This window comes from Takifugu rubripes, unplaced genomic scaffold (assembly GCF_901000725.2).
Source record: "Takifugu rubripes unplaced genomic scaffold, fTakRub1.2, whole genome shotgun sequence".
In the NCBI taxonomy this organism is placed as follows: Eukaryota; Metazoa; Chordata; class Actinopteri; order Tetraodontiformes; family Tetraodontidae; genus Takifugu; species Takifugu rubripes.
In genome coordinates, this window is record NW_021821574.1 from 1 (window position 1) to 22,201 (window position 22,201).

General features: G+C 49.5%; 3 protein-coding genes across 3 annotated transcripts; all 3 read right to left on the reverse strand.

Annotated features, from left to right (window-relative positions):
• Positions 1 to 627: 627 nt before the first annotated feature.
• Positions 628 to 6,013, reverse strand: LOC115248100 (endonuclease/exonuclease/phosphatase family domain-containing protein 1-like; the record flags this gene model as incomplete). The annotated part of the gene is made up of 2 exons (XM_029831735.1): positions 5,106 to 6,013; positions 628 to 695 (listed from the first exon to the last, which is right to left on the reverse strand). Coding segments are annotated over exons 1-2 (916 nt in total), but the record flags the coding sequence as incomplete, so codon positions are not given.
• Positions 6,014 to 10,239: 4,226 nt separating this feature from the next.
• On the reverse strand, positions 10,240 to 15,819 carry LOC101077534 (leucine-rich repeat-containing protein 3B-like). The gene is made up of 2 exons (XM_029831734.1): positions 15,636 to 15,819; positions 10,240 to 13,595 (listed from the first exon to the last, which is right to left on the reverse strand). Exon 2 carries the CDS (start codon positions 13,459 to 13,461, stop codon positions 12,679 to 12,681), a length of 783 nt encoding a protein of 260 aa, XP_029687594.1. The 5' UTR covers positions 13,462 to 13,595; positions 15,636 to 15,819; the 3' UTR covers positions 10,240 to 12,678.
• A 4,541-nt stretch (positions 15,820 to 20,360) lies between these two features.
• Positions 20,361 to 22,173, reverse strand: LOC115248098 (3-oxoacyl-[acyl-carrier-protein] synthase, mitochondrial-like). Its single transcript, XM_029831732.1, has 2 exons — positions 21,002 to 22,173; positions 20,361 to 20,914 (listed from the first exon to the last, which is right to left on the reverse strand). Exons 1-2 carry the CDS (start codon positions 21,988 to 21,990, stop codon positions 20,512 to 20,514), a joined length of 1,392 nt encoding a protein of 463 aa, XP_029687592.1. The 5' UTR covers positions 21,991 to 22,173; the 3' UTR covers positions 20,361 to 20,511.
• Positions 22,174 to 22,201: the final 28 nt, after the last annotated feature.

Consider the following 22,201-nt stretch of genomic DNA (forward strand, 5'->3'; position numbering starts at 1 on the left):
CCCTCTCACCCTCTGCCCCTCCCTCCTTCCCTTTCACCCCTTCTCCCTCTTCCTTCTCTCCCCTCCTCTCACTCTCACCCCTCACACCCTCTCTCCCTCCCTCATTCCCTCTCACCCTCTCTCCCTCTCTGTTGATGACCTATTTCCCTTCTTATGGAAATCCAGTTTTCTGTTCCAGGATCCATCTGGGAGCCAGCAGGGATCATGACGCTGCCAACAAGTGTGGAGGCCGTGCACAAGCCTCACATTCAGAAATAGAAGAAACTGAGAGCAAACTGCTCACAATCCCGAAGAGAGTCGACATTGTTGCTGATTTATGTTGCCGTTGTTGTTGCTGAAAGGTCAAAGGTCACATGTAGAATTCATCAGAACCAACTGGATCCTACAGTCTTTACAGTGTTTTTAAGAGACAGTAGTTGATGTGAGGAACCCTTTTGGGAACATTACTGTTCCATCACTGAGGCCACGCCCCCAAATCCATAGCAAACCGGTTGTATTTATAGCCACTAATTCACATGGGAATGTTAACACAGTTCGAAACTAAATCTGAACCAAGAAATAGGAGAGGTTGACAGTCCAGAGACAAGGACAGACCACACACCACACAAACAACACACACACACACACACACACACGCTCTTACCTTGTCCAGAGCCTCCCGCTCCAGCAGGTCCTGAACAGCCAGTAATTTGATGCTGGAAAAAGAACAGAAAGTTCATTTATTACTTTGACCCATAAAAAATTCACACCACATTTGAAAGAGATGAAGTTTTTTCATCGGCCGAGTCGGATGTGACGTCACCATCGTTTCCATAACGGATTTTTATGTAACAAATACGATTCTGCTGTAACAAAGAGAGTTTGTGGTTAATCTACAGTTAATCGTGTTTATTCTCATTATGAGCTAACGTAGACAGTTGAGTTTGGGCGCAGCTGACTGAGGCGTCTGTCTCAGCAGCATGCAACCGCAATGTTGCCACACCCCACACACCACACCACACACCACACACACACACACCACACACACACACACACACACACACAGAGTTTAAACCCCCTTGACCTCTGACCCACTAATGCACATTGCGTAACTGTCTTTCTGCTTGTGCTGCTTTAGGGAATTATGGGAATTCTGCAAACTCAGATTTGTTTAGCTCAGCAACGATCAGCCACAACTCTTAAACCGCAGACAAGTGAAAATCAGCAACAACAAGAATCGGGACCGAACCAGGACGCAGCCCTGCAGGCGGGGGGGTGATTTCCTGCCTTAGGGTCATTAAAGTTTTGTGTGTGGAGGATAATTCTGATGGCATCCATGTTTCATGTTTCATCACTGACTTAATCCCAGATCAGCTCGTCTGTCTGCTGCAGACAGAAACAAGAAAACCCACAAGTTCGGGCCAGGATTTCAGCAGGAGACTTCAGATTCACTTTTCTGGGCTCAGTCTGGATGCTTTGGTCACCGGCCAGAGCCACATCGAGCCACATCGAGCCACATCGAGCCTCACCGACTCAGTCAACACTCAACAAAACGCTGCGTCAGCACAACTTTCAACAGCCGTTGAACATCCCTCCATCAGCTCAGACCTGGCGACCCCAGCGCCCTGGCGACCCCAGCGCCCTGGTGATCCCGTGTCCTGGTGATCCTACTGTCCTGGTGACCCCAGTGTCCTGGTGACCCCAGTGTCCTCGTGATCCCAGTGTCCTGGTGACCCCAGCGTCCTGGTGACCCCAGTGTCCTGGTGACCCCAGTGTCCTGGTGGCCCCAGTGTCCTGGTGGCCCCAGTGTCCTCGTGATCCCAGTGTCCTGGTGACCCCAGTCCTGGTGACCCCTGTCCTGGTGACCCCAGTGTCCTGGTGCCCCAGCGTCCTGGTGATCCCAGTGTCCTCGTGATCCCAGTGTCCTGGTGACCCCAGTCCTGGTGACCCCAGTCCTGGTGGCCCCAGCGTCCTGGTGATCCCAGTGTCCTGGTGATCCCAGTGTCCTGGTGACCCCAGCGTCCTGGTGACCCCGTCCTGGTGGCCCGCGCCTGGTGATCCCAGTGTCCTGGTGACCCCAGTGTCCTGGTGACCCAGCGTCCTGGTGACCCCGTCCTGGTGACCCCAGCGTCCTGGTGATCCTAGTGTCCTGGTGATCCCAGCGTCCTGGTGGCCCCAGCGTCCTGGTGATCCTAGTGTCCTGGTGATCCCAGTGTCCTGGTGACCCCAGTGTCCTGGTGATCCTAGTGTCCTGGTGATCCCAGTGTCCTGGTGACCCCAGTGTCCTGGTGATCCCAGTGTCCTGGTGGCCCCAGTGTCCTGGTGGCCCCAGCGTCCTGGTGATCCTAGTGTCCTGGTGATCCCAGTGTCCTGGTGACCCCAGCATCCTGGTGACTTCGGCCTCCACTGTGTTTGACCACTCCAGCCAGTCTGAGGAGGGTTCTAGAACACTTGGGACCTCTCGATCATCTGCTCTCGTGAGGAAGAAGTCACCGCCCACACGTGCAGACAGAGGAGGTCGTGCTGAACGGCATCCGGAGTGTCTGAGCGCTGCCAGTTTGCTGCCAAACTGGTTTTGTAATGTTGTAATTACAAATCGAACCAGGATAAGTTAGCAAACTAATGCAATGTTCTTAAGGCTGAATAAACACCAGACGGTTGTGGGGCTGATTTAGGAGTAACTTTGCCACGCCACAGAAAAGGGGCGGGGTTTGTCTTAACAGGTGACTCATCTAGAGCCATTTATCACTATTAAGTGCACAAGTACTGACTTGTAAACCTTTGACGTACTTTCTGCCATTGCTGGCTCAGGGGAAAAGCATTGTGGGATGCCTCGCTGTCCCACGTATGTAGTTGATGAAATGGGCTGATCAAGTACCCACCTGGGCACCGGGATCGTACCTGGCAGCTTGTGTATTTACGGAGGAATGTACGGTGAAAAACCAGAATGTTTCTCAGAGTTGGGGTGTTCTCAGGTCGGGATCCCACCGGGTCTCCGGTACAGGCGTAACACAGTCTGGTGATATTTAACCTCAACAACAGTCAGATCCTCAAAACATCCTCTCTTCCCTGCAGGTGGCACCGATTCCTCGTCATACTCAGACGGAACTGACTTATATCCTGGTTCTGGTGTCCTCCATGATGTCACTTCCTCAGTGGTGTCGCCACAACTAGAGAAAAGTGATGGAGCTCTGTGACCTTCAGCACCTCCTGCTCTGAAACCTCTTTACTGATCATCAACACAAGAAGCATCTTTATGGTTTCTGCAGTAATCACATAGACTGGAGTCTGAACTGGAAACCAGGAATGTCCAGAGTGGGAAGAGCCGTCCCTGTGCTTCCAGCCCGGCTGCCGTTTATTCAGGCCATTTCTTTTATTCCCGGTGACCGGGGCTGCTTGTGACAGATGAATCATCAGCTGCTGCCCAAAACAAACCTTGGAGCCAAAGCAGCAGAGGGAAACAAGCTCCATCTCCTGCCTCTCCCAGTTTAACTCTCCATCCTTCTTCTGGTGAGCAGAGGTGGCTACGGGGCAACAGTCTGTCCAGGAAGACAATCAACCACCGAGCAGCAGAGCGCTGAGCTGCTGGCATCATTCTGGTCCTACTAACCCCCTCTAGGAAACTTCCTCCTGGGTTCTGTCTGACAACTCAGATGATTGGGGTCAGCCCAGACCTCAGAGTTCCGGCGTCCTGTAGTGAACCTCTGGTCTGAACAAAACAGGAAGTGGGTTTTCAGAATGTGCGTTTACTACGATGACGTCAGAGGTGCCATCAGATGATTCGTGAGGAAGTCGGAGAGATTGCGTGGCGATGAGCACAGGTCACTTCCCTGCTTTAATTCCTCAATTTGAGGAGGTTTGGGTCCCTCCCCGGGGGTGGGGGGATGGGGTGGTGGCATTGTCTGATGCCCTGGGTGCAGCTTGGCGGTGCTGTGAGACACATGCGTCGCCACGTGAGGGTCTGCACAGCTACAGAGACGCAGCCGTCTGTGTGATGTAAGAGACGAGTACAAAGACCTGAGTGAACAGAGTCCCTGGAGCACCTCCTCTCTACCGGGGGGGGGGGGAACTGGATCCATCTCAGCCTTCCTAATGGTGGCTCTTTCACTTCCCCTGTGTCTGCGGTGGCGCTGTGACTAACGTCTGCCTGCTCACTAACACCAGTGGGCCGTCACAGACACGGGGACCTGACGCAGTTTGCAGTCTTTCCCGCGGTGAGGGTCATTGAACTGTAGTAGCTCTCGTCTGGTGCCTGGAGGAAATCCAGGAAGTGTGCACGCCGGAGCCCGGGTCTTGTGATCGCTCACACCAGGAAGCCTGAGAACTGTACAAACACAACTCCTCCGTGACAACAGCCAATCAGTACAGTCTCCATGGGTTTGGGAACAGAAGAAATGTGTGTGTGTGTGGGGGGGGGACTGCTCCTGATGTTTGCACTGGGTGTGGTGGCGTTTGCCAACATGACTGACAGCAGCCGCAAAGCGTGAGGGAGGCGGGAGGACGATGGAGAAGTTCCACCTGTGAAGTGTTGAGCTTCCTGACACCTTCAGCTTCTTAAGAGCGGAGCAGCATCTCACTGGAAAGGCCTCAAACATACACACATGCGGGCACACGCACACACACACACAAATATACACACACACACACACACACACAAATACACACACACACACACAAATACACACACACACACACACACACACACACACACTTTTCCCACTTCACTTAACTTATTCAGACCTCAACATAAGCCTACTTTGGCCCCCTGCAGCCACCGTAGCTTCTCGGACACGGCAGTAAACAGCTCCCATATTTAGTCTCACCACTAGATGCCACCAAATCTCACATGTTGGACCGTTGACTCTTTCACTTCTTCCCGTTTCTTTTGAATATGTGACTCATATTAGCCCACCCGTAGTTCATTGGAACTGAGAGACAACATAAAGATTAACCAGAATAACCTTCATTCTTCCCACAAGTCCTTCAGACTGAAATATTTTTAATTGCCTCATACTTGTTGGAGTTCCTAATAACCTCAATAATTTGCCGTATTTGTACTGCGACTAATTCCAGAAGATAATCCGTTTATGATTGACCCTCTGAGGAGGTCAGCAGGTTCTACTCACTCGTTCTCCAGCAGGGTCATGCACACCACCTCCTTCACCCCCGGGTTGTTGGCCTTGTCACAGGAGCAGCCCTGCAGGCTCCAGGTTCCCAGGCGCACCACGGGCTTCCCGTCCCGCAGGCAGGCCGGGGGCTCCACGATGGGCCGCACAGAGATGATCTGGGTCGGACCTCCGGGCGGAAGGTCCAGGTCGTCGCTCTTGATGCTGAATGAGGTGGGACTCGGGTGGGACTTGGTGGTGCAGGTCAGCCCTCCGTTGGTGTTGGTGGACGGCGCCCTGGAGCGCTCCACGAAAACCTGGAAGCGGATTTTGTCGAGCAGCGAGCCGTTGATGTGGTTCACCTTCACCAGGTCCTCGATGCTCCGGAACGGGCCGTGCTCCACGCGGTACGCCACAATGTTCTTGGCGATCTTGTCGGTGATGCCTCTGATGCTCATGAGCTGCGCAGGGGTGGCCGTGTTGACGTTCATGCCCGTGCACGGGTGGTGATCCAGCTCTTTACGCAGCGACGACGGGGAGTGCTGGGACGAGCTGGTCCTGCTGGACACGCAAATTTCCAGTTTAATCACCTCCAGTTTGGTGGCCCCGATCCCGCTCACCAAAGCCAGGTCCTCGACCTTTTTGAACCCCCCGATACAGTCCCGGTACTCCACGATGTTCTGCGCAACAGCTCTGTTGACTCCCGGCAGCGTCATGAGCTCCTCCTCGGTGGCCGTGTTGATGTTCAGCCGCTCCTGGTTCACCAGGATGTGCCCGAAGTTGCAGGCGGCGCTGAACTTGCGCTTGCCGCAGCTGAAGTCGGTGGGGTCCTTGGGGATGGAGCGGTGGCAGCCCAGACTCCCACCCATGGCTCCAGCGGGTGTCCGGGGCTCGGGTCAGACACGGAACAGGCGGACAGAACGATCACCATGGAACCACAGAGGCGACGCACGGATTTACCAGCGAGCTCTCACGCGCCCCCCGCACAACGCTGCGTTTAAAGTCGGCGGTGCGCGCGGACGCGCTCGCATGCTGCGTGCGGGGCCTCGGTGCGACGGATCCCGCGGAGCTGCGGTCGGACTCTGCGGGGTTAAAGAGCTGCTCTGGCGGCCTCGGTGGAAACTTTGCCCTCCAACAGAGCGCTGTCAGCCCGGCCTCACATGCACTCTTCTGACAGCTACACCGGCGCGCGCGTCAATAGGATCGTCGTTCCCGACGTCAAATGACGTGGTTCACGCAGCCGTGAACACCGGAAGTGTCAAAATAAAAGCGTCAGGCGAGGAAAAAAAACTACAACGTTTGTAGTCCGTCTTAACGAGCACGATTTTGTAGTCGGACTTATTCTTTTCAGAGAATTTGATCAACATTCAAAGAATATCCAGCATGTGACGTCATCACCCGCAGAGGCGATCACCACCTGACTAGATTATCATGGTTGTCTTTCAGCACCAATCAAGATAATTAAACTCATCACCATTTAATCTTCTCATAGATTTCCAGAGGGTCCAAATCAAATAGCATTTAGGGACATTAAACCAAGCTGAAATGTTCTGGGTCAGGGACAGAGAGCTGGTCGGGATATCGTGAAAGGTAGGAGTTTTCCCACGTTCCCAGGATTTTATTTTATAAAGAATTCAACATTGAAGCAGTTTGTGTGCTTCTTGGCATCTTGCGAAGCATTCTAAAGTTCTGGGTCAGGTTCCTGTTAGTCCTTTCACAATTAACACGCTTTCTGATTAGAAACGGTTACGTAAGAAAATATATTTCTGTTGACTCGGTTTAATGGTTGCAAAGTTCATCCAGAGCTGCAGCTCAGATCACTGCTGCTTCCTGTCACAAAGTTCCATGAGATAAAATCACATCTTCTCTTATGCAACACGGATAAAGAGGATTTCCACCACAAAACACCCAAGATCCAAAATCCAAGAGGGTTCCGTGCTGCAGAGAACACGAAGGAAGACTTGATTAACCTTCGAATGTGATCAAGTTTACAAAGAACGATAATATTCCTGAAAGGTTGAAGAAATCCTGAAATGTTTCCTGAACAAAACTCAGACCAGACCTCAGATTTGACCCATGATGGGGCGGCTTGGGCAGCCCTCTGACCCTGCAGCCATGTTGTTAGGGCAGATTCAGAAGGAGGCTGGTTCCACATGAAGGCTCAAAGACCACCAGGAAGAATAAGAGCAGGGGCCAAAGTTCTGAGCCCAGGCTTGTGTGTGTGGGGGCCGAGCCCAGGTCATGAGCGAGGCCTTCAGATATGAAGACAGAACAAAGAAATCCCACATTTCTTGTGTTTTTCTTTATCCCGCTTGTTTGTTGTTTATTTTTGAACGATGCGTGTGAACAGCGCCGCCTGCAGTCGGTGTGCTGTCTCTGCATCGGGATTCCAACAGAACAGGAGAAATATTTTTAATTCGAATCAATAAATGTGTTCAGTTCTCAGTGAAACAAAAAGTGACTTGTTTCAGGTATCTCGGGTGGAGGTCTGAAGTCGTCTGTTGATCCGACTGCGCTGCCATGTTGTAACAGGAAGTTGCTTTTTATTAAAAATGCCCCACGGCTCATCAGTCTACTCACCCAGAACTGAAACTACCCACTAAGGTACAAGGTTGTACTGATAAGGACGGCACTGGGTCTTCCTAGACACGGTGGGACTTGACTTGTGTCCCTGTGGCGGGCTGTTCTTGTGGACTAACGTGGACTTTAAGTGTTTACCTACCTAACTGGTTCTTCACCTGGAGCCTCTCAGCCTGTGTCCAATCAGGAAGCAGAGAGGCTGCTGCAGGCCTCTGAAGGCTGTGGCGTGATGTTCCACATTTGACCCAAGAGCCTCAGGAGTCCAAAACTCCAGGTTCTGTTTGAGAATGTCGGAGCTTAGGTCAATAGATGAACCAGTGATCTGATGTTTCCGCGTTGTTGGAGCAGTGAATCGATTTCCTGTCAGACCTCGCGGCCCTGCAGCCGACTGCAGCAGGTGAATGTCAACAGTGGACGGGACGCCCCGGTCCTCCCTGTAAAACTATCACACGGATCATATTTTGCTTGTCATATTCAGCTTGTTTGGGGTAAATGGTCAAACATCTTGCAGCCACATGAAACCCAGAGAAAAGCTAAAACCAATATTTCCTTAAAATCCTTTAAAACAGCCTCAGACCCACACAGGAATGCGTAGAAACGCCTTGAGGAAACATTAACCCCTGAACACTGGTCGTCAGCGCTCCAGAACCCTCCCTCAGCACTATTTCTACTGCTTGAAAATCCCCTCAGCACCCTGGTGAATGACAAGCAGCATGTTGGTTTGTCCTCGAAAGGTTAAAACAGCTGAAAGACGTCAACTAGCCCCTGGAGGAGAACGTGGGTTTGGCTGCCAAGTAGGCAACGATGACGTGAGGGTGAGCTGTAAACCTTTAACCCACAAATGTGAGTTTTAAGTCCACTGAGATGATGTCAGAGTGAAAGGTCACAGCCCCTGATAACCCGAGAAGACCGATCAAAGGCATCTTTCAGTTCGGTGCTGCCCCCTGCTGCAGGCAAGTGACATCAAATCGATCATGCTGTAGTAGCAGCACCCGCCAGCAGGGGGCAGAGTGGCCCTCCTGCAGCGGGGTTCATGGTTGTTACCGCTTCGTTGCGTTTCAGTCAGAGTCAATGGAATAATCAGAATAGCACAAGAAACACAACAAAGCTGAATACCAGCGTGTGTGAGGTTGTGTGTGCGTGTGTGTGTGAGAAGGAGAGAGAGAGGATGAAACACAAGCTTCCAATGGCCGATCATCCCAAAAGATGCGTTGAAATGAATGTGTTTGATAAAAGTACAAACTAACGTGTGATGGTTGTCCTCCCAGGTGAGGGCAGATACGTAAGCAGAACCAATGATCGTTTACATCAGTGAAGGGTCAGATGTTATCGTTTGTTCTTATCTTGCATCTTTGACCAGGGCACATTTATGAACGCAGCATCAGTGGTGAATAATGAAGATGATAAAGACCCCCGTCCACCCTGGGGCCCCCCTGGGGTCTCCTCTGAGCCTCAACATCACTGAAGTTGATGAAGATCTCCGTGTCTTCACCGCTGTCGTCCATTTTTAACGGCAGATTCAATAATGGGCGCCACATGAAATGACTAACAAACCATCTGTGACCCAAACGCTCTTTTCATGGATCCATTTTCTGTGTGGAACAGATGAATTTATGATTCAGCATCTTCCATCATGACGGGGAGGGAAGGGGGGGGGGGGGGGTGATCCTTGGACTTGCACATGCACGTCAGCTCTTGATTTAGGTTTGGTTGGCGTTATATTCTTCTTTTGCATCTTTTTGTGTTGCAGAGAAGAAGAAAAACATCCGAATGAGGAGCAGGATTGTGATGAACTCGTTGCTCGTTGTTTGACACCATACACACCTTCAAACACACCTTCATACACACCTTCATACACACCTTCAAACACGTGTTGGTGAGAGAGTGAAAAACAAGGACACAAAACTTCAACAGCGGAGTTTGAGAACTTAAAGGTTTTCTGTTGGACTGATTTATGGTCAGAACATCAGGGTCCAACTTATTAACAGCAAATTGAACTATAATTACTGTTATTAAGTACACAAATGGGATTATTTCAGCTGCAGATGCAGGTTGTTGTATTATTGTGATTATTTTACCGAATTAAACAGCAGATAAAAAAAACTTTTTTTTTCAGATTTACTGTTTAATTAGTAAAATAGTTCATTCAATGGAGTCTCTGGTTTTACCCAGAATTCAGCTGTTTGGTCACGGCCTCAGGCTGGCATGACCTTTAACCTCCTCTCAGGAGGTTTCACAGGTTTCACAGAAACTGGCAGAATTTTACCAGGTCGTGTCATTGACCCCCCCCCACGAAATCTTTACTTACTTTGGATCCAGCCTAATGACACAAAGGCTACGTTCATCCGGGCTCGTTAGCTTCAGGAAAACACCGCTAACATTTACTTTAGTGAATGAAATGTGAGCTCGACGGTCTGGACGAACAGGCTGGTATGAAAACAGAAAAAAGCTTCTATTTAAACAAGGACAGAGTTTTTTCTGCAACCTGAGAAAGTTAAACAAAAAGGCCAGCGGCACCAGCGTAGACGCAACGATGGAGTTTAAATAAAAAACTTAAACACAAATGTCACAGGACTCGATGCGGACCTTCTTTATTTCATTTTCTTTGTGCCATTCCATTACAACAGAGTCACGACACTTCAATTCCATGTGATCAGGTGCCATCTGTGCATGGAAAACTGGGAAACGGAAGATGGAAGTTGAGCCGGACAGCAGTTCACATCAGCAGAACCGACTGTTTCTGCAAAATAACCCACTAATGCAGCAGCTGTGAGATCTGACAGAGCAGAGGTGGAAGAACCAAATGGGAACTTTCAAAGTGGTCAGACGAGTATTCAGGCACTTAGAAATACTCTAAAGTACTTGGCTACACTGTGCTTGGTTACCCTCGACATGCATTGACCTCCCTCCTGTCCCAGGGAGGATCAGGTTACCAGTCAAAGTTAAGGGAAGTTGCACAATCAAGAACATCTAATTAAAGGGATTCTGGTATTTCACACAACATTTATATTTACATGCGACCCTACAGTTGTCTAATTACACCCTCGCTGCAACGACGCCACTTTAACTGTACAAAACCCGACGAACTGAAACTCGAACAAGACGTCGGCCCGGAGTACGATAATCACAGGAAGTCTTTAACGCGAGCTTTAACGCTTCCTGTACAGTTCTTCATGCGGCCTTCAGGTGGTTCCTCTGTTGTTTGAGTGAGTAACGAAACGATAGCGGTGACATTCCCTCAGCATTTCAGTTGCATTAAAGGGAAATGCATGTGTTGGCAGCCTGGTCCCAAGCTTTCGTGGCAATTTATCGGGGTTTTTTTTTCACGTTAGACTTAAGACCACAGTGCCGGAGACCAAGCTGTTGGTTTAAGGTTGTTTGAACCACACGACTCCAAACGACGCGCCCAGAAATTAAAAGCGATATGGAGTTCAGACAGATGTTGTGCTTGTGTTGGTCAGCAGAGAAACTTACTGAAGACATCACGAATAAACGTCACAACAACTTTTGAAACGGCGACTCGATTTCTCAACGTGAACGCAAGCCTAGCCGAGTCACCAGAACTGTATTTTTATGTTGCCTTTCCCATGTAAATGTCACTGTTATAGACTTAGCGTACCAGCCTGCTAGGTAGACATCTTGGCTACCGTGACAACGTCATTGTTGTCATTTCCTCATGGAATGTCCAGGATGTTGGCAAAATGTTAGCAATCAAGTTCACAGTTCATGATACTTCTGATCTGGAGTTTTGGTTAGCAAGACGATAAAAACTGCGTTAAATAGGCTGGCTGGGCTAAATGCTAGCTAAATGCTAGCTAGCCACACCGACATTTTGGAGGGATCTCTGAAATGGGACACGTGGATCTGACCTCAAGTTTACCAGAAGATTCGCATCAAACTTCAAAACCGATGTGGTGTTTTACAACCATTGTCACTGACACGGAACCAACACGTAACGGTACTTTGTAAACACGTAAACGTACACGTTAGCAGTGATGTCGCTGTCAATCAACAGGGACGAGCTTTTCAAACAGTTTCAGGTTTACAGAAATTAGAAAACAAGACTAGATTGAAAACATGCAACCTTGAGGGACAGACGTCAGGACGGGTGTCCCGGTCCGGGGGAAGGACGTGCAAATCTACCCAACTGACCAACAAACAGGGTTCCTATATTTGGGTTTGCTGACAGAACCATTAAAAGAAGATTCATCGTCTGCTGCTGTCGCCAACTTCACAAACACTGATGATCCAGCATTTGGATCAATTTGAATCCACCTTTAATCCGTCTGCCTGTAAAGGGTTAAAGAAAGAGGCAACGTTAGCTATTCCCTTAGGAATAGCAATAAAGGTTCCTGGAACTGAGGTACTAAAATCTGGGCCCTGGGAAATCAAATTCAGGGTCTTACCTGTTACAAATATAATTATTTTTGGATATTCCAAATCTGAATTTCAAAATATGATAACCTCAATAATTACACCTGAGATTAGAATTTCAAAATTTTACCTTCTATCTGTGTAAAAAAAGAAGAGAGACAGAGAGAAAGAGAGAATATTGTGGATTGGCCTCAAATACGAAATTCCATGAAGGAATTCTGCTCAGTTTTACAAAATAAAATCCAACAGAACTTTATCGACAGAAGATTTCCCCGACTGCTTCCGATTTTTAGGAGCATATTTCTAAAACTGAAATGAAGACTCGTACAAACATCAACGAGGGGCAGAAACGCGAAAACCACATTTCAGTAAAAAATAAGGATTTTAGAAATGTAAAGATCTCCTCAGGGGAACCAGTAGAAATTCCACTTTGAGCCCAAAAGCCCAAAAGTACCAAAAATGATTCCCCGATACTGGATTTTTTTTTTAAAAGATTCTCTCTCATTTCCTCTCAGGTCGCTCATAACCAAACACCAACGTACGACAAAGTTTTACTACGGATGAACAGCTCTTGGGGACTAGCGCTACCTAAAAGTCTGTAAACACGACAAATTTTGGATCCTCTTTTGGTTTTGCTCACTCAAACCACGGTGCTAATGTCGTCGGCCTCGTCCGGTTTCTTGGGCTTGCTGGGAAGAGACTTGAGATACTCCAGGTGGCGCCGGGCATCCTCCTGGTTCTGCCGCACGTAATACACCACGTAGGAAATGACCATGGCAAACCAGCCGAACATGGTCACCAGCATGGCGTAGTCTGTGGTCCTTTTAGTCAGATTACAGAGGTCCGTGTCCACGGCCAAGAAGGGGCGCCCCTCCTGGTCCAGAAGCTCGGAGCTCCTGCAGAGCACCCGGGCGGACGCCTCATGGTTATGAGCCATCCCGCTGATGGCCTGCTGGAGGGCGCAGTCGCAATGCCAGGGGTTGTCGTCCACAATGACGCGGGCCTTGAGGCGGGCGAAGGCATCCTTGTGCACGCTAGTGATGCGGTTGTGCGACAGGTCCAGAACTTGTAACGCCGCTTCGATGCCGCTGAAAGAACCTTCTCCCAAAGTCTCCACGGCGTTGTACGAAAGGTTGAGCTCCCTCAGAAGCCTCAGTCCGTGGAAGGCTTGGTCGGGCACGGCGCCGATCTGGTTGTGGTCGAGCCTCAGGAGGACGGTGTCCACCGGAAGGCTGGGGGGGATCTCTTTGAGCCGGGACTGGCTGCAGGTGACGTTGAGGCCGTGGAGGTGGGGGTCACGTTGGCACATGCAGCCCTTCGGACACATGCTGGCCGAGGGGAAGCACAGCGCCATGAGGACAAGGCTCTGGAGGAGCAGGCACATGGGGATGGAGCGGGACAGCCACAAGTCCAGCAGAGTCATACTGACCGACCATCAACCGCATCCCGTCTGGGGCCACAACACCACCGCCGATCCCTTACACGCATGGCATAGTGGCGAGCGCTCCTCAGGCCCAGCCCACCCAGATGTGAGATGTTTTCATGCTGCCTTGAGTCCTAAAGAGAGTTTCAAAACAGAGAGACAGAGGTGACCTGTTAGTCATCACCACAAACAACGATTGGGTCGTATTTTCCTTCCCCAAATAAACGAGACGCTGTTGAGACTGGACGCTGCCGAGACAAGTTTGGACCGGATCGGACAGCCAGGGACGCAAAACGGACCAGCTGTTTCTGACGCTGTAAACGCATCACCTAAAATAAGCGGCTGTCACCAAGGTCTTTGGTTCAATCCCCAAAATAGCAGCGTGCGATGTAAAGAACTCTGAGCTACAAAAGCCGTCTATAAATAGTCTGGTCACAGGGACGTGACCCCTGACCTTTAGCATATACAATCAGGGGTCAGGGGTGAACACAGGCGCCTCACAGCAGGACGCTTCTGGGATTCAGTACGACTCCAGTCTTCCTGACTGGTTCTTACGTTCTCTGGTTTCCTCCCACTGCTGGTGGGTGGAGTCCTGCCTCTCACCTGCTGACTGCTGGGATAGGCTCCACCCCCTGACCCTTATTAGGAGTACCAACAGGAAGTAGTCGGATGGATGGATCGTAGAGGTCATGGATAAAAACGTTCCTATATTAAACGGTTTTATTGGATTATGACATCAGGCGACCTGGAGCCAGGCAGAACGCGGGGCTCGCTACGCCCACATCCCGGAAATGAGCCGCTCCGTTCCGCCAGATCATCTGAAACGTTCCACATCAGCATGACGAAGCAAAAACAGGCAGAACTGTTGGGTTCAACCCTCCTCAGACGTGAACCTCCAGTTACTCCCGAAGCTCTGAGCTCGGCTCCTGACCACGTCCACGGTTGGAACAGATACCGTCAGACCTTCGGCAGAAGGCCGGTGCGGCCGACCGCCGGCTGTAACGCCGCCTCTGGGATTACGTCTGAGACCCTGAAAGGTCAGAGCAGCTTCAAGAAATGAGGGATTAGAGCGTGTGGATCAGCCTGAAACATGATGTAAGACCCAGAGAATCCACAGTTCCCATTAAATATTCATCCTTCATACAAGCTGCTGCAGAGAAGACTCGTGTGTTGGCAGGTTGCAGTTCTACCTCCATCTGTGGTTCTTCTGGTAGCAGTTCACTGGATCTTCTCTACTGGAGGATCCACACCAGAAACTAAAAGACTCTGGGGGACTTTATTCATTCCTTCTTCTGGAGAAAGTTCCCAGACAGTGATGACGTCATCATCTCGCCGTCTTTTATACCCATTCCAGAGGTCTCTGACCAGGAAGTGGAACCAATCAGCTGCCAATCCTGATGTTTCCCCTGTTGTTCATCAGTGCAGCGGTTCATTCGGGGATCACTGGATCGATGGATCCCTCTCACTGGACTCTCCCTCAGGAAATGTTACTCTTCCATGTTGGCAGGTGCGAATCAACCTGAGCTCATGGATCCGGAACATGCACATTCAGAACCTGCAGGATCGCAACTGTGCGTGAGACGTGCGTGTGAGCTCGTGTGCAGTCACGTGACCGCCTGTCCAAACACAGCCCACCGTCTGTGAGACCTGAGCAAACACCAACACTCACAACCGGACCACCGTAAACACCAGCGGTAAACCGGAAACAGCGTAGAGAGTTTGATGCGTTTCTTCCCCAGACCAACAGACACTTGTCACGGAGCCACATCAGCTCACATTAACCTGCCTGACATCAGCATTTAACTTTGAACGCTCCTTTTCTGCTGAACGCAGATCAGCAGGCTGCAGCCAGGAATAAAGTTGGAATCGAACAAAATGGGAATTTCTAAAGCTGATGGCTGCCGTTCCAATATTCAAAGGTGGGGAAACGCACATTTATTTCATGTGCTGTGAAACACTCATCATTTCTTTTAATGGCGTCTGAGAGAAGGTTGCGTGGAAAACACCACGCACCTGCTGGAACCTGCGAGGTGTCCGAGCTGAAAGACAAACCCGTCATCAATAACCGATCACAACGAAGAGCTTCAATCAATTCGTCGCTGCGCCGCCGAGTGGACGCAGCGAGACGCAGACATGCAGCAGACACGATGAGCAACAGGCGACACGAGGCTCACCTGCACACACCGTCAGCGGCCGGAGGGCTGCACGACGCCCGGATCACAGGCACCAGCTGAGCGGGGCTCCGAGGCCGCCCTGTCCGCCACAATGTCGGCTCCCCGGTGCGCCAGGCGCAGTGTGAATCTGCATCGTTTACCCCCCCAGTATGAAGCACTGAATGGGAAAAGGGAGGGGCTCTTTGTGTGAAGTCGCACGTGCTACCATAACGACTTCCGGGCACGGATTCAATTTTAAAGCTTGATTCTTTATTATGGTTATATTGTCAATGTCCTTTACTGTATTTTTTGCTATTATGCTGAAATGGAAACTTTTAAGTTCCAGTGAATAAGTTTAGGATGGCTTCACACGAATTTTCGTTAAATAGAAATATTTTGCCTGCAAACACACCTTTTGGACACCTCTGGCCAATTCGTGCTCTTATTTTGAAAATACCATTACTTGGTTTCCTGTCGGAGCTGTGACAAACAGCCGCAACTTGATGCAACAGTGAAGTTGCTGTGGAGACCAGGTTGAATGAATGAAGGTCCATCATCATGTTGGGTTTGAATGGACGGAACATTTCACCTATAACAAATCTGACCGGGTCACAGCAGGAATTCTTTGGTTACGTGATGGAAAAAAGCTCACACCGGAACTGCGTGACCTTTATCACGCGCTTTGTTCGAGGCTGTCAAACAACCTGTTCCCAGAAAGCAAACATGTGACAAGGCACGTTTTCATGGAGTGAGAGTTATTGTCTCTGTTCTGGTGGTAATAGGAATGAGAAATTAAAATAAACCAGGACATGGGTCCCCTCATGGGGGCTAGAATCAGGTTTATAAAGTAACCCAGTGAGAACATTCTGGGTCAACGCCAGACAAACCGGGTTGATTCTGGACCAGACTGGGATCATCCCTCAGGAGCTGAGAATTGGCCTCCGTTGCTCCTGTTGTTCAAGGTCAACAGCAGTCAGACCAGCTGCCCGAGGGGACCCTGAACTGTCCGATGGAGCCACACGAAGACGGACTGGGAGGTGTGGGAGCAGTGGGAGGTTTCAGGCCGACGCCTTCAAACATTGTTCATCGATCGGTGATGTTCTCAGACAAAGGTCAGACCGCTCCGCAGGGGGCGGGGCTTCAACTCAGGTGCAGGATGTGGGAAAAGGATCTGAAATCATCAGAAAGGTTGATTGTTGCTGATGGACAGAAATGTTGCCCCCTGCTGGCGGTGTGCAGAGCTGTCGCTGTACCGACTTGAAGCAAGAAGAAATAAGTTGTGAGAAGAAGGCTGGAGTGTGAAACCTTCCGATGGAGCGGAGACGCACATTCTGAATGTGGCCTCAAATGAAGAAGCTATAAAAATCCTTCGTGCTGCAATTAAATATGAAGAGGATGTGATCATCCAACCGTCGCGGCCTCATCTGCTCCCGACAGAGATCTTCACGTTGCTCCTAGCGTCAGCACGCCTCTGACATTCCCAAAATCGCTTCGCAGCTCCGACATTCAGCCGGCTGAAGAGAAAACCCGGGGAAAAATGGGAGCGGCTGGAAGCAAACAGGTCACGAACACAAACATGGAGATTTAAAATCTGGGAGAACAGCAAAGCTCTCAATGACTCGGAGCTGAAATCCTCTAAAAGGGTTCAAAAATCTCAGCCTGATCAGATCAAATCTCCGATCTCAGGCCAAGTTTGACGCATTCTCTCTATTAAACGTGCCGAAGAGGCTGAAATCCATCACGTGGGAGATCCGTCGAGGTTCTGCTGTGTTGATCGTCAGCCCTTGGCTCTGCCAACGCGTCCAGCCTCATTAGTGTCGGAGGGAGGAGATGGACCGTCAGGGGAACTGGCCCGGCTGGCTCGCCATCAGGATCTGTCTGTCCTCACCCAGCTCCAGGGGGGCGCTCGACCTTTTCCCTGCATCTGCCACGACGGGCCCCCGAAAAGGTCTCAGGTTCTTCACCTGGGAGAACCTCGTGCTAGCACCGCATTGACCCAAGAACTGATACGGACACAGAGGGCGTCACCATGGCGATCTCACTCAGACCACAAACAGTTTTCTCCGTTTCAGACACCCGATGTTCTTATTTCTATATATAATCTTAACGTTTGTTGCCTCCGTACACACAGGAACCATCTGTTGGAAAGATCACAACAATAACTTTACACCTTCAGATTCCTTCTGGTCTGTTTGTCGTGGTTCTTACAGGAACCAGCCACCAGGGGGTGTCAAAGATAAAAAACCTTCCTGTTATTCAATAAAAACCTTTCTGATAAAGCTGTGGCCACATAGGTTTGTAGATGAGGTGTCAGTTTATTTTTGGGGTTACCAAGCTCAGCGATGATGATTCCAACACCTTTATTCTGCTAATGACGGGAAACAGTTTGGTTCTGATCCAGAATCAAAAGCCCTAACAGACGTTTAATCGTGACGTTGGGATAATGAACAAGTTCAAGGCCTCGAAGCCTTAAAAGGCCTCAAATTCCTGATTTACCTGATGAAACCCGATGAAAGGTTCCAACGAGAGCTGATGGCTGATACAGTGGAACATCTCTCACCGGGCTGCTGGGAGACGAGGTGCCATCGTCCATCGTTTCACGCTGAGGCGCAGATGGAGCTGCAGCCACATGAACATCGGCGCATGAAAACAGTTTTTGCTGCCATATTTGAAAAAGAGCAGATGGTCGAAGCCCCTTTTCTTCCTTCTGCCGGCTGCTGGGAAGACGCCGGCATTTGTCGGTGATCTCCCAGAGAGGAGCCAGACGAGAGAAGGCAGCTGATTCAGGACAAATTAATCACAGCGTGTTTGCAGTTCTCAGTTGCTCATAATGAAAATTCATCCGCAGCCCGTCAGGAAGCTGTTATCAGCCCGACCAATAATCTCCACCAAGGCCACGACGACGACGAGTGCGAGGAGCTGTTCTCACACAGCCCACTGTTCAACATAAACCTCAATTTAATGCTAACATGCTAACGCCTGGCGTCGCAGCAACCTGAAGTTTTATCGCTCTGCATCAGGCTGAAAGCTGCTTTCAGACGCTTTAACATTCAACTTAAGCATTTATTAGCACTCATTTGACTCCAGCTTTATTTAAACAGCATTTGCTACAAACAGGTTTGTCTCTGGAGCCTTTAGAGAATCACAGTCTGACCCCTGAACAGCAGAAGGGAAAACTGCCTAGAACAGGAGGAAACCGTGAGTGGGAACGGGTGGAGAGGGGGAGGGCATTTCCCAACACTCGCTGCAGACGTTAACAATCACGCAGCGATTTCTATAATGTCTGACGTCTAAAACAGCTCGTGATGATGTCGCCATCACGAGGCGGCGTCCACGGCACCACCGCCGTGCTGATGAAGCCCAGCCATGTTCTAATTTTAGTTCATGGTGATGAACTGTGCTCCATGTGGGACATGGGGATATCAAAGGGAATGCACACTGACTCTGTTGCCATGGTGACCACAACTCAACTCAGGACACTTCCTAATTAGGAGGCAGCAATTGTCAAAAAGGGGGAATTTAATGAAGCAAAGTCTTAAATGCTGAAAGGGGAGAAGTGACAGTGTTTCCCCCAGCGAGCGGCTCCTTCCTGCTCGCTGTTTTCATGCTTTCATCCGTCTGTTTTTCACACATCCGTGTGATCACATTTACAGTTTTGGTTCCAATCATCCAGCATCACTGCGGCAGCGACAGGAAGCAGCTGCTGGACAGGAAGTGATGTCTACGAGGAAGAACACACCTCATGAATCCTTGTCAGATTATTTTAATTCATTAACGGATGAATAATTCATTTATTCATTAGCTGGATGTGACAGCCAGAAGATAAAAGTGTATAATTGGGCCTGCAGAGATGATTCATCACCAGGTCCAGTTTTACATCAGGCGGTTCCGTCCCGGTGAGAAAAGAGGATAAATTCAGAATGATGTGACAGAAGAGAGGGATGGACGACGTCAACGCTGCTCTCTTCAAAGAATGGAGCCGAAATATTTGTAACTTTTTACATTTCATTCCTGCACTGGATCTTAGAATTGCATAAATGTTTAAATTACCTTCAACTGAGCTTTTAACTACACATAAGTCACATGTCAGTGACAGGATGTTTAGATGCCTGCAGCAGATATCAGAGATGGATTATTGGCTGATTTGTTTGTGTGCATGGAGCTCTTTAGAGTGGAGCTGAGAGCTCTTTGACCGCTGCAGGAAATATTTTAACTGCAGCACTTTGTGTATGTTTTTATTGTTTAATGTGCTGTTTGTCTTTTGGATGTTCTTCATGCCCTTTCAATTTCTCCCTGGGGACAAAACAAAGTGTTTGAAGAGAAATAACATCACAAAGTGATGCTGAACATTTAACTGAATTATTTAACTGGAGTCCTAAAAATCTTTCTGAGGGTCGTTCACAGGCGAGGTTTGATGCGCAACAGCGCCCCCTGCCGGACACAAAGATAAGGCAACGTCATCAGAACTGAGAATTAACTTCATTTGATAAGAAGTTCTAATATAATTCTTTGAGTTCCTATTAAAATATTACATTATTATTCCATTATATTCTGTTGAACAGTTTTACTTTCAACTAGAATTAAAAAATATTCTATATAAAATTAGCTTCAAAATAAAAAATTATTAAAAGTAGCATTATTCATTATTTATCACTTCAAACTCTGCTTCTGACATTAGGACTAAAATATTTTTAAAATGTCCAACATGATTCAATCATTCTCTGTTTAAATTATTGAATTCTAATTTTAAAAAACGATCTTTAACTTGGTTTTGTCACATTTTTAATGCTTTACTGGAATATTTTGCATTGTAACATGTGATTACATATCAGTCTGTATTGACACCATTTCTCAATCAGTCTTATGAACAAATGTATGTTAAATGGCTGTGTGTCTGTCATACGCTGGCCAGACAAAGTGACGCGTTAGTGCCACCGAATCCAAAGGAGTTGGTGAGGGCCACCCGTCGGCCCCCAGTCAGCCACGGCTGTGCAGCACAGGGGACGTAGTTCAGGTCAAACTCTGGCTCAGTGCGGTCCAGGTTGAGGGTCGGAGGGAGCACCCCGTGGTAGCAAGCCAGGGCTGTAAAGGCTGCCTCCAGGGCACCAGCGGCTCCCAGCAGATGTCCCGTGGCCCCTTTAGTGGAGGAGACGGCCAAGCTGTGGAGGTTCTCCTGGAAGAGCCTCTTGATGGCGGCGTTTTCAGCAGCATCACCCAGAGGTGTGGAGGTGGCATGAGCGTTGACGTACGTTACTTCTGCCGGAGAGATGCCGGCGTCTCTCAGAGCTGCAGCCATGCACCTGAACAGACCGGTTTCATTTACAATGTCAATATGTATCAGTTTCTAATCTGTCATGCAAGCACACAAACATGCTTGTCGTCATCACCTGAACGCTCCGTCTCCATCTGCTGCAGGCGCCGTGATGTGACTGCCGTCCCCAGAGAGCCCATAACCCAGAACCTCAGCGTAGATCCTGGCTCCTCTTGTCACTGCACGATCCATCTCCTCTAGAAGGAGCACCGCTGCTCCCTCGCCCATCACAAAACCTTCTCTCTCTGGATGGAAGGGCCTCGATGCTGCCGTGGGATTGCTGTTCCACCTAGTGGCGAGGGCCCGTGCCCTGGCAAAGCCAGCCAATGACAGGGGCCCCACACAGCATTCTGTTCCACCTGTAACCATAGCAACAGCATCGCCATGGGCAATGAACCTGGCAGCATCACCGATGGCGTGCGCACCAGTCGTGCAGGCTGTGGAGACCGCGTGGTTGGGACCCTTCAGTTTGTGTTTGATACTAATGTGTCCAGCAGCCATGTTGACAAGGATGCGAGGAACAAAGAAGGGGCTGACTTTATTGTAACCCCTTTCTTTAAAGGCAGCAGAGGTCCGTGCAATTTCATCCAGGGGCACCATGCCCATTCCAACAGCAACTCCGGTGCTGACTTGCTCCTCGGGGGTTTGGGGGTGCCATCCTGAGTCCTCCAAGGCAAGCTGAGCAGCTGCAAGGGCCATGACAGTGGCTGATGACATGCTGTTACTCTCCCCTCGAGAGACGAAACTCTCCTCCTTAAACTGACCCTGCTCCTCTCCTCTGGGCACCAGAGCTGCCACCCTACAGGGGACTGTCTTGTACTCTTCTGAGTGGAGGGCAACAATCCCACTCTGACCTCTGATAAGACGCTCCCAGGCCAGTGAGGTGCCACTTCCCAGAGGACAGATTAACCCCATGCCAGTAACAACAACCCGTTTTCTGTCATTTCCAGAACTGTGCTGTCTGGAATGTTGGGGAGGCCATACACACGGGACCCTGCGAGCAACTGCCCTGACGTTCCGCGGCTTTAGCAGCAGTTTAGCCCAACAGGTTAACGGAGTAGCCATGAGGTCTCTGCAGATTGACAGCTAGCTTGTAGCTTTAGTGAGCTGGTGCTTAATCACGAATTGTGGCGCGCTTTGGAGACACAACTATACTTATTTTAATTAATTTCCTTACCTGATGAAATTTTTGAAGATTTCGCTCCAAAACTGTGAACAGATTCATGTTTTGATCAACGATTTTTAAAAAAAAAAATATTGCAAGGCGATTGACATA

Excerpts from the sequence above, each read along its gene's own strand:
- LOC115248098 (XM_029831732.1), bottom strand. The coding sequence starts at position 21,990 with ATGGCTACTCCGTTAACCTGTTGGGCTAAACTGCTGCTAAAGCCGCGG. Across the intron at positions 20,915-21,001 it reads GATGGAGACGGAGCGTTCAG|GTGCATGGCTGCAGCTCTGA; the intron begins GTGATGACGACA and ends CGGTCTGTTCAG.
- LOC101077534 (XM_029831734.1), bottom strand. The coding sequence starts at position 13,461 with ATGACTCTGCTGGACTTGTGGCTGTCCCGCTCCATCCCCATGTGCCTG.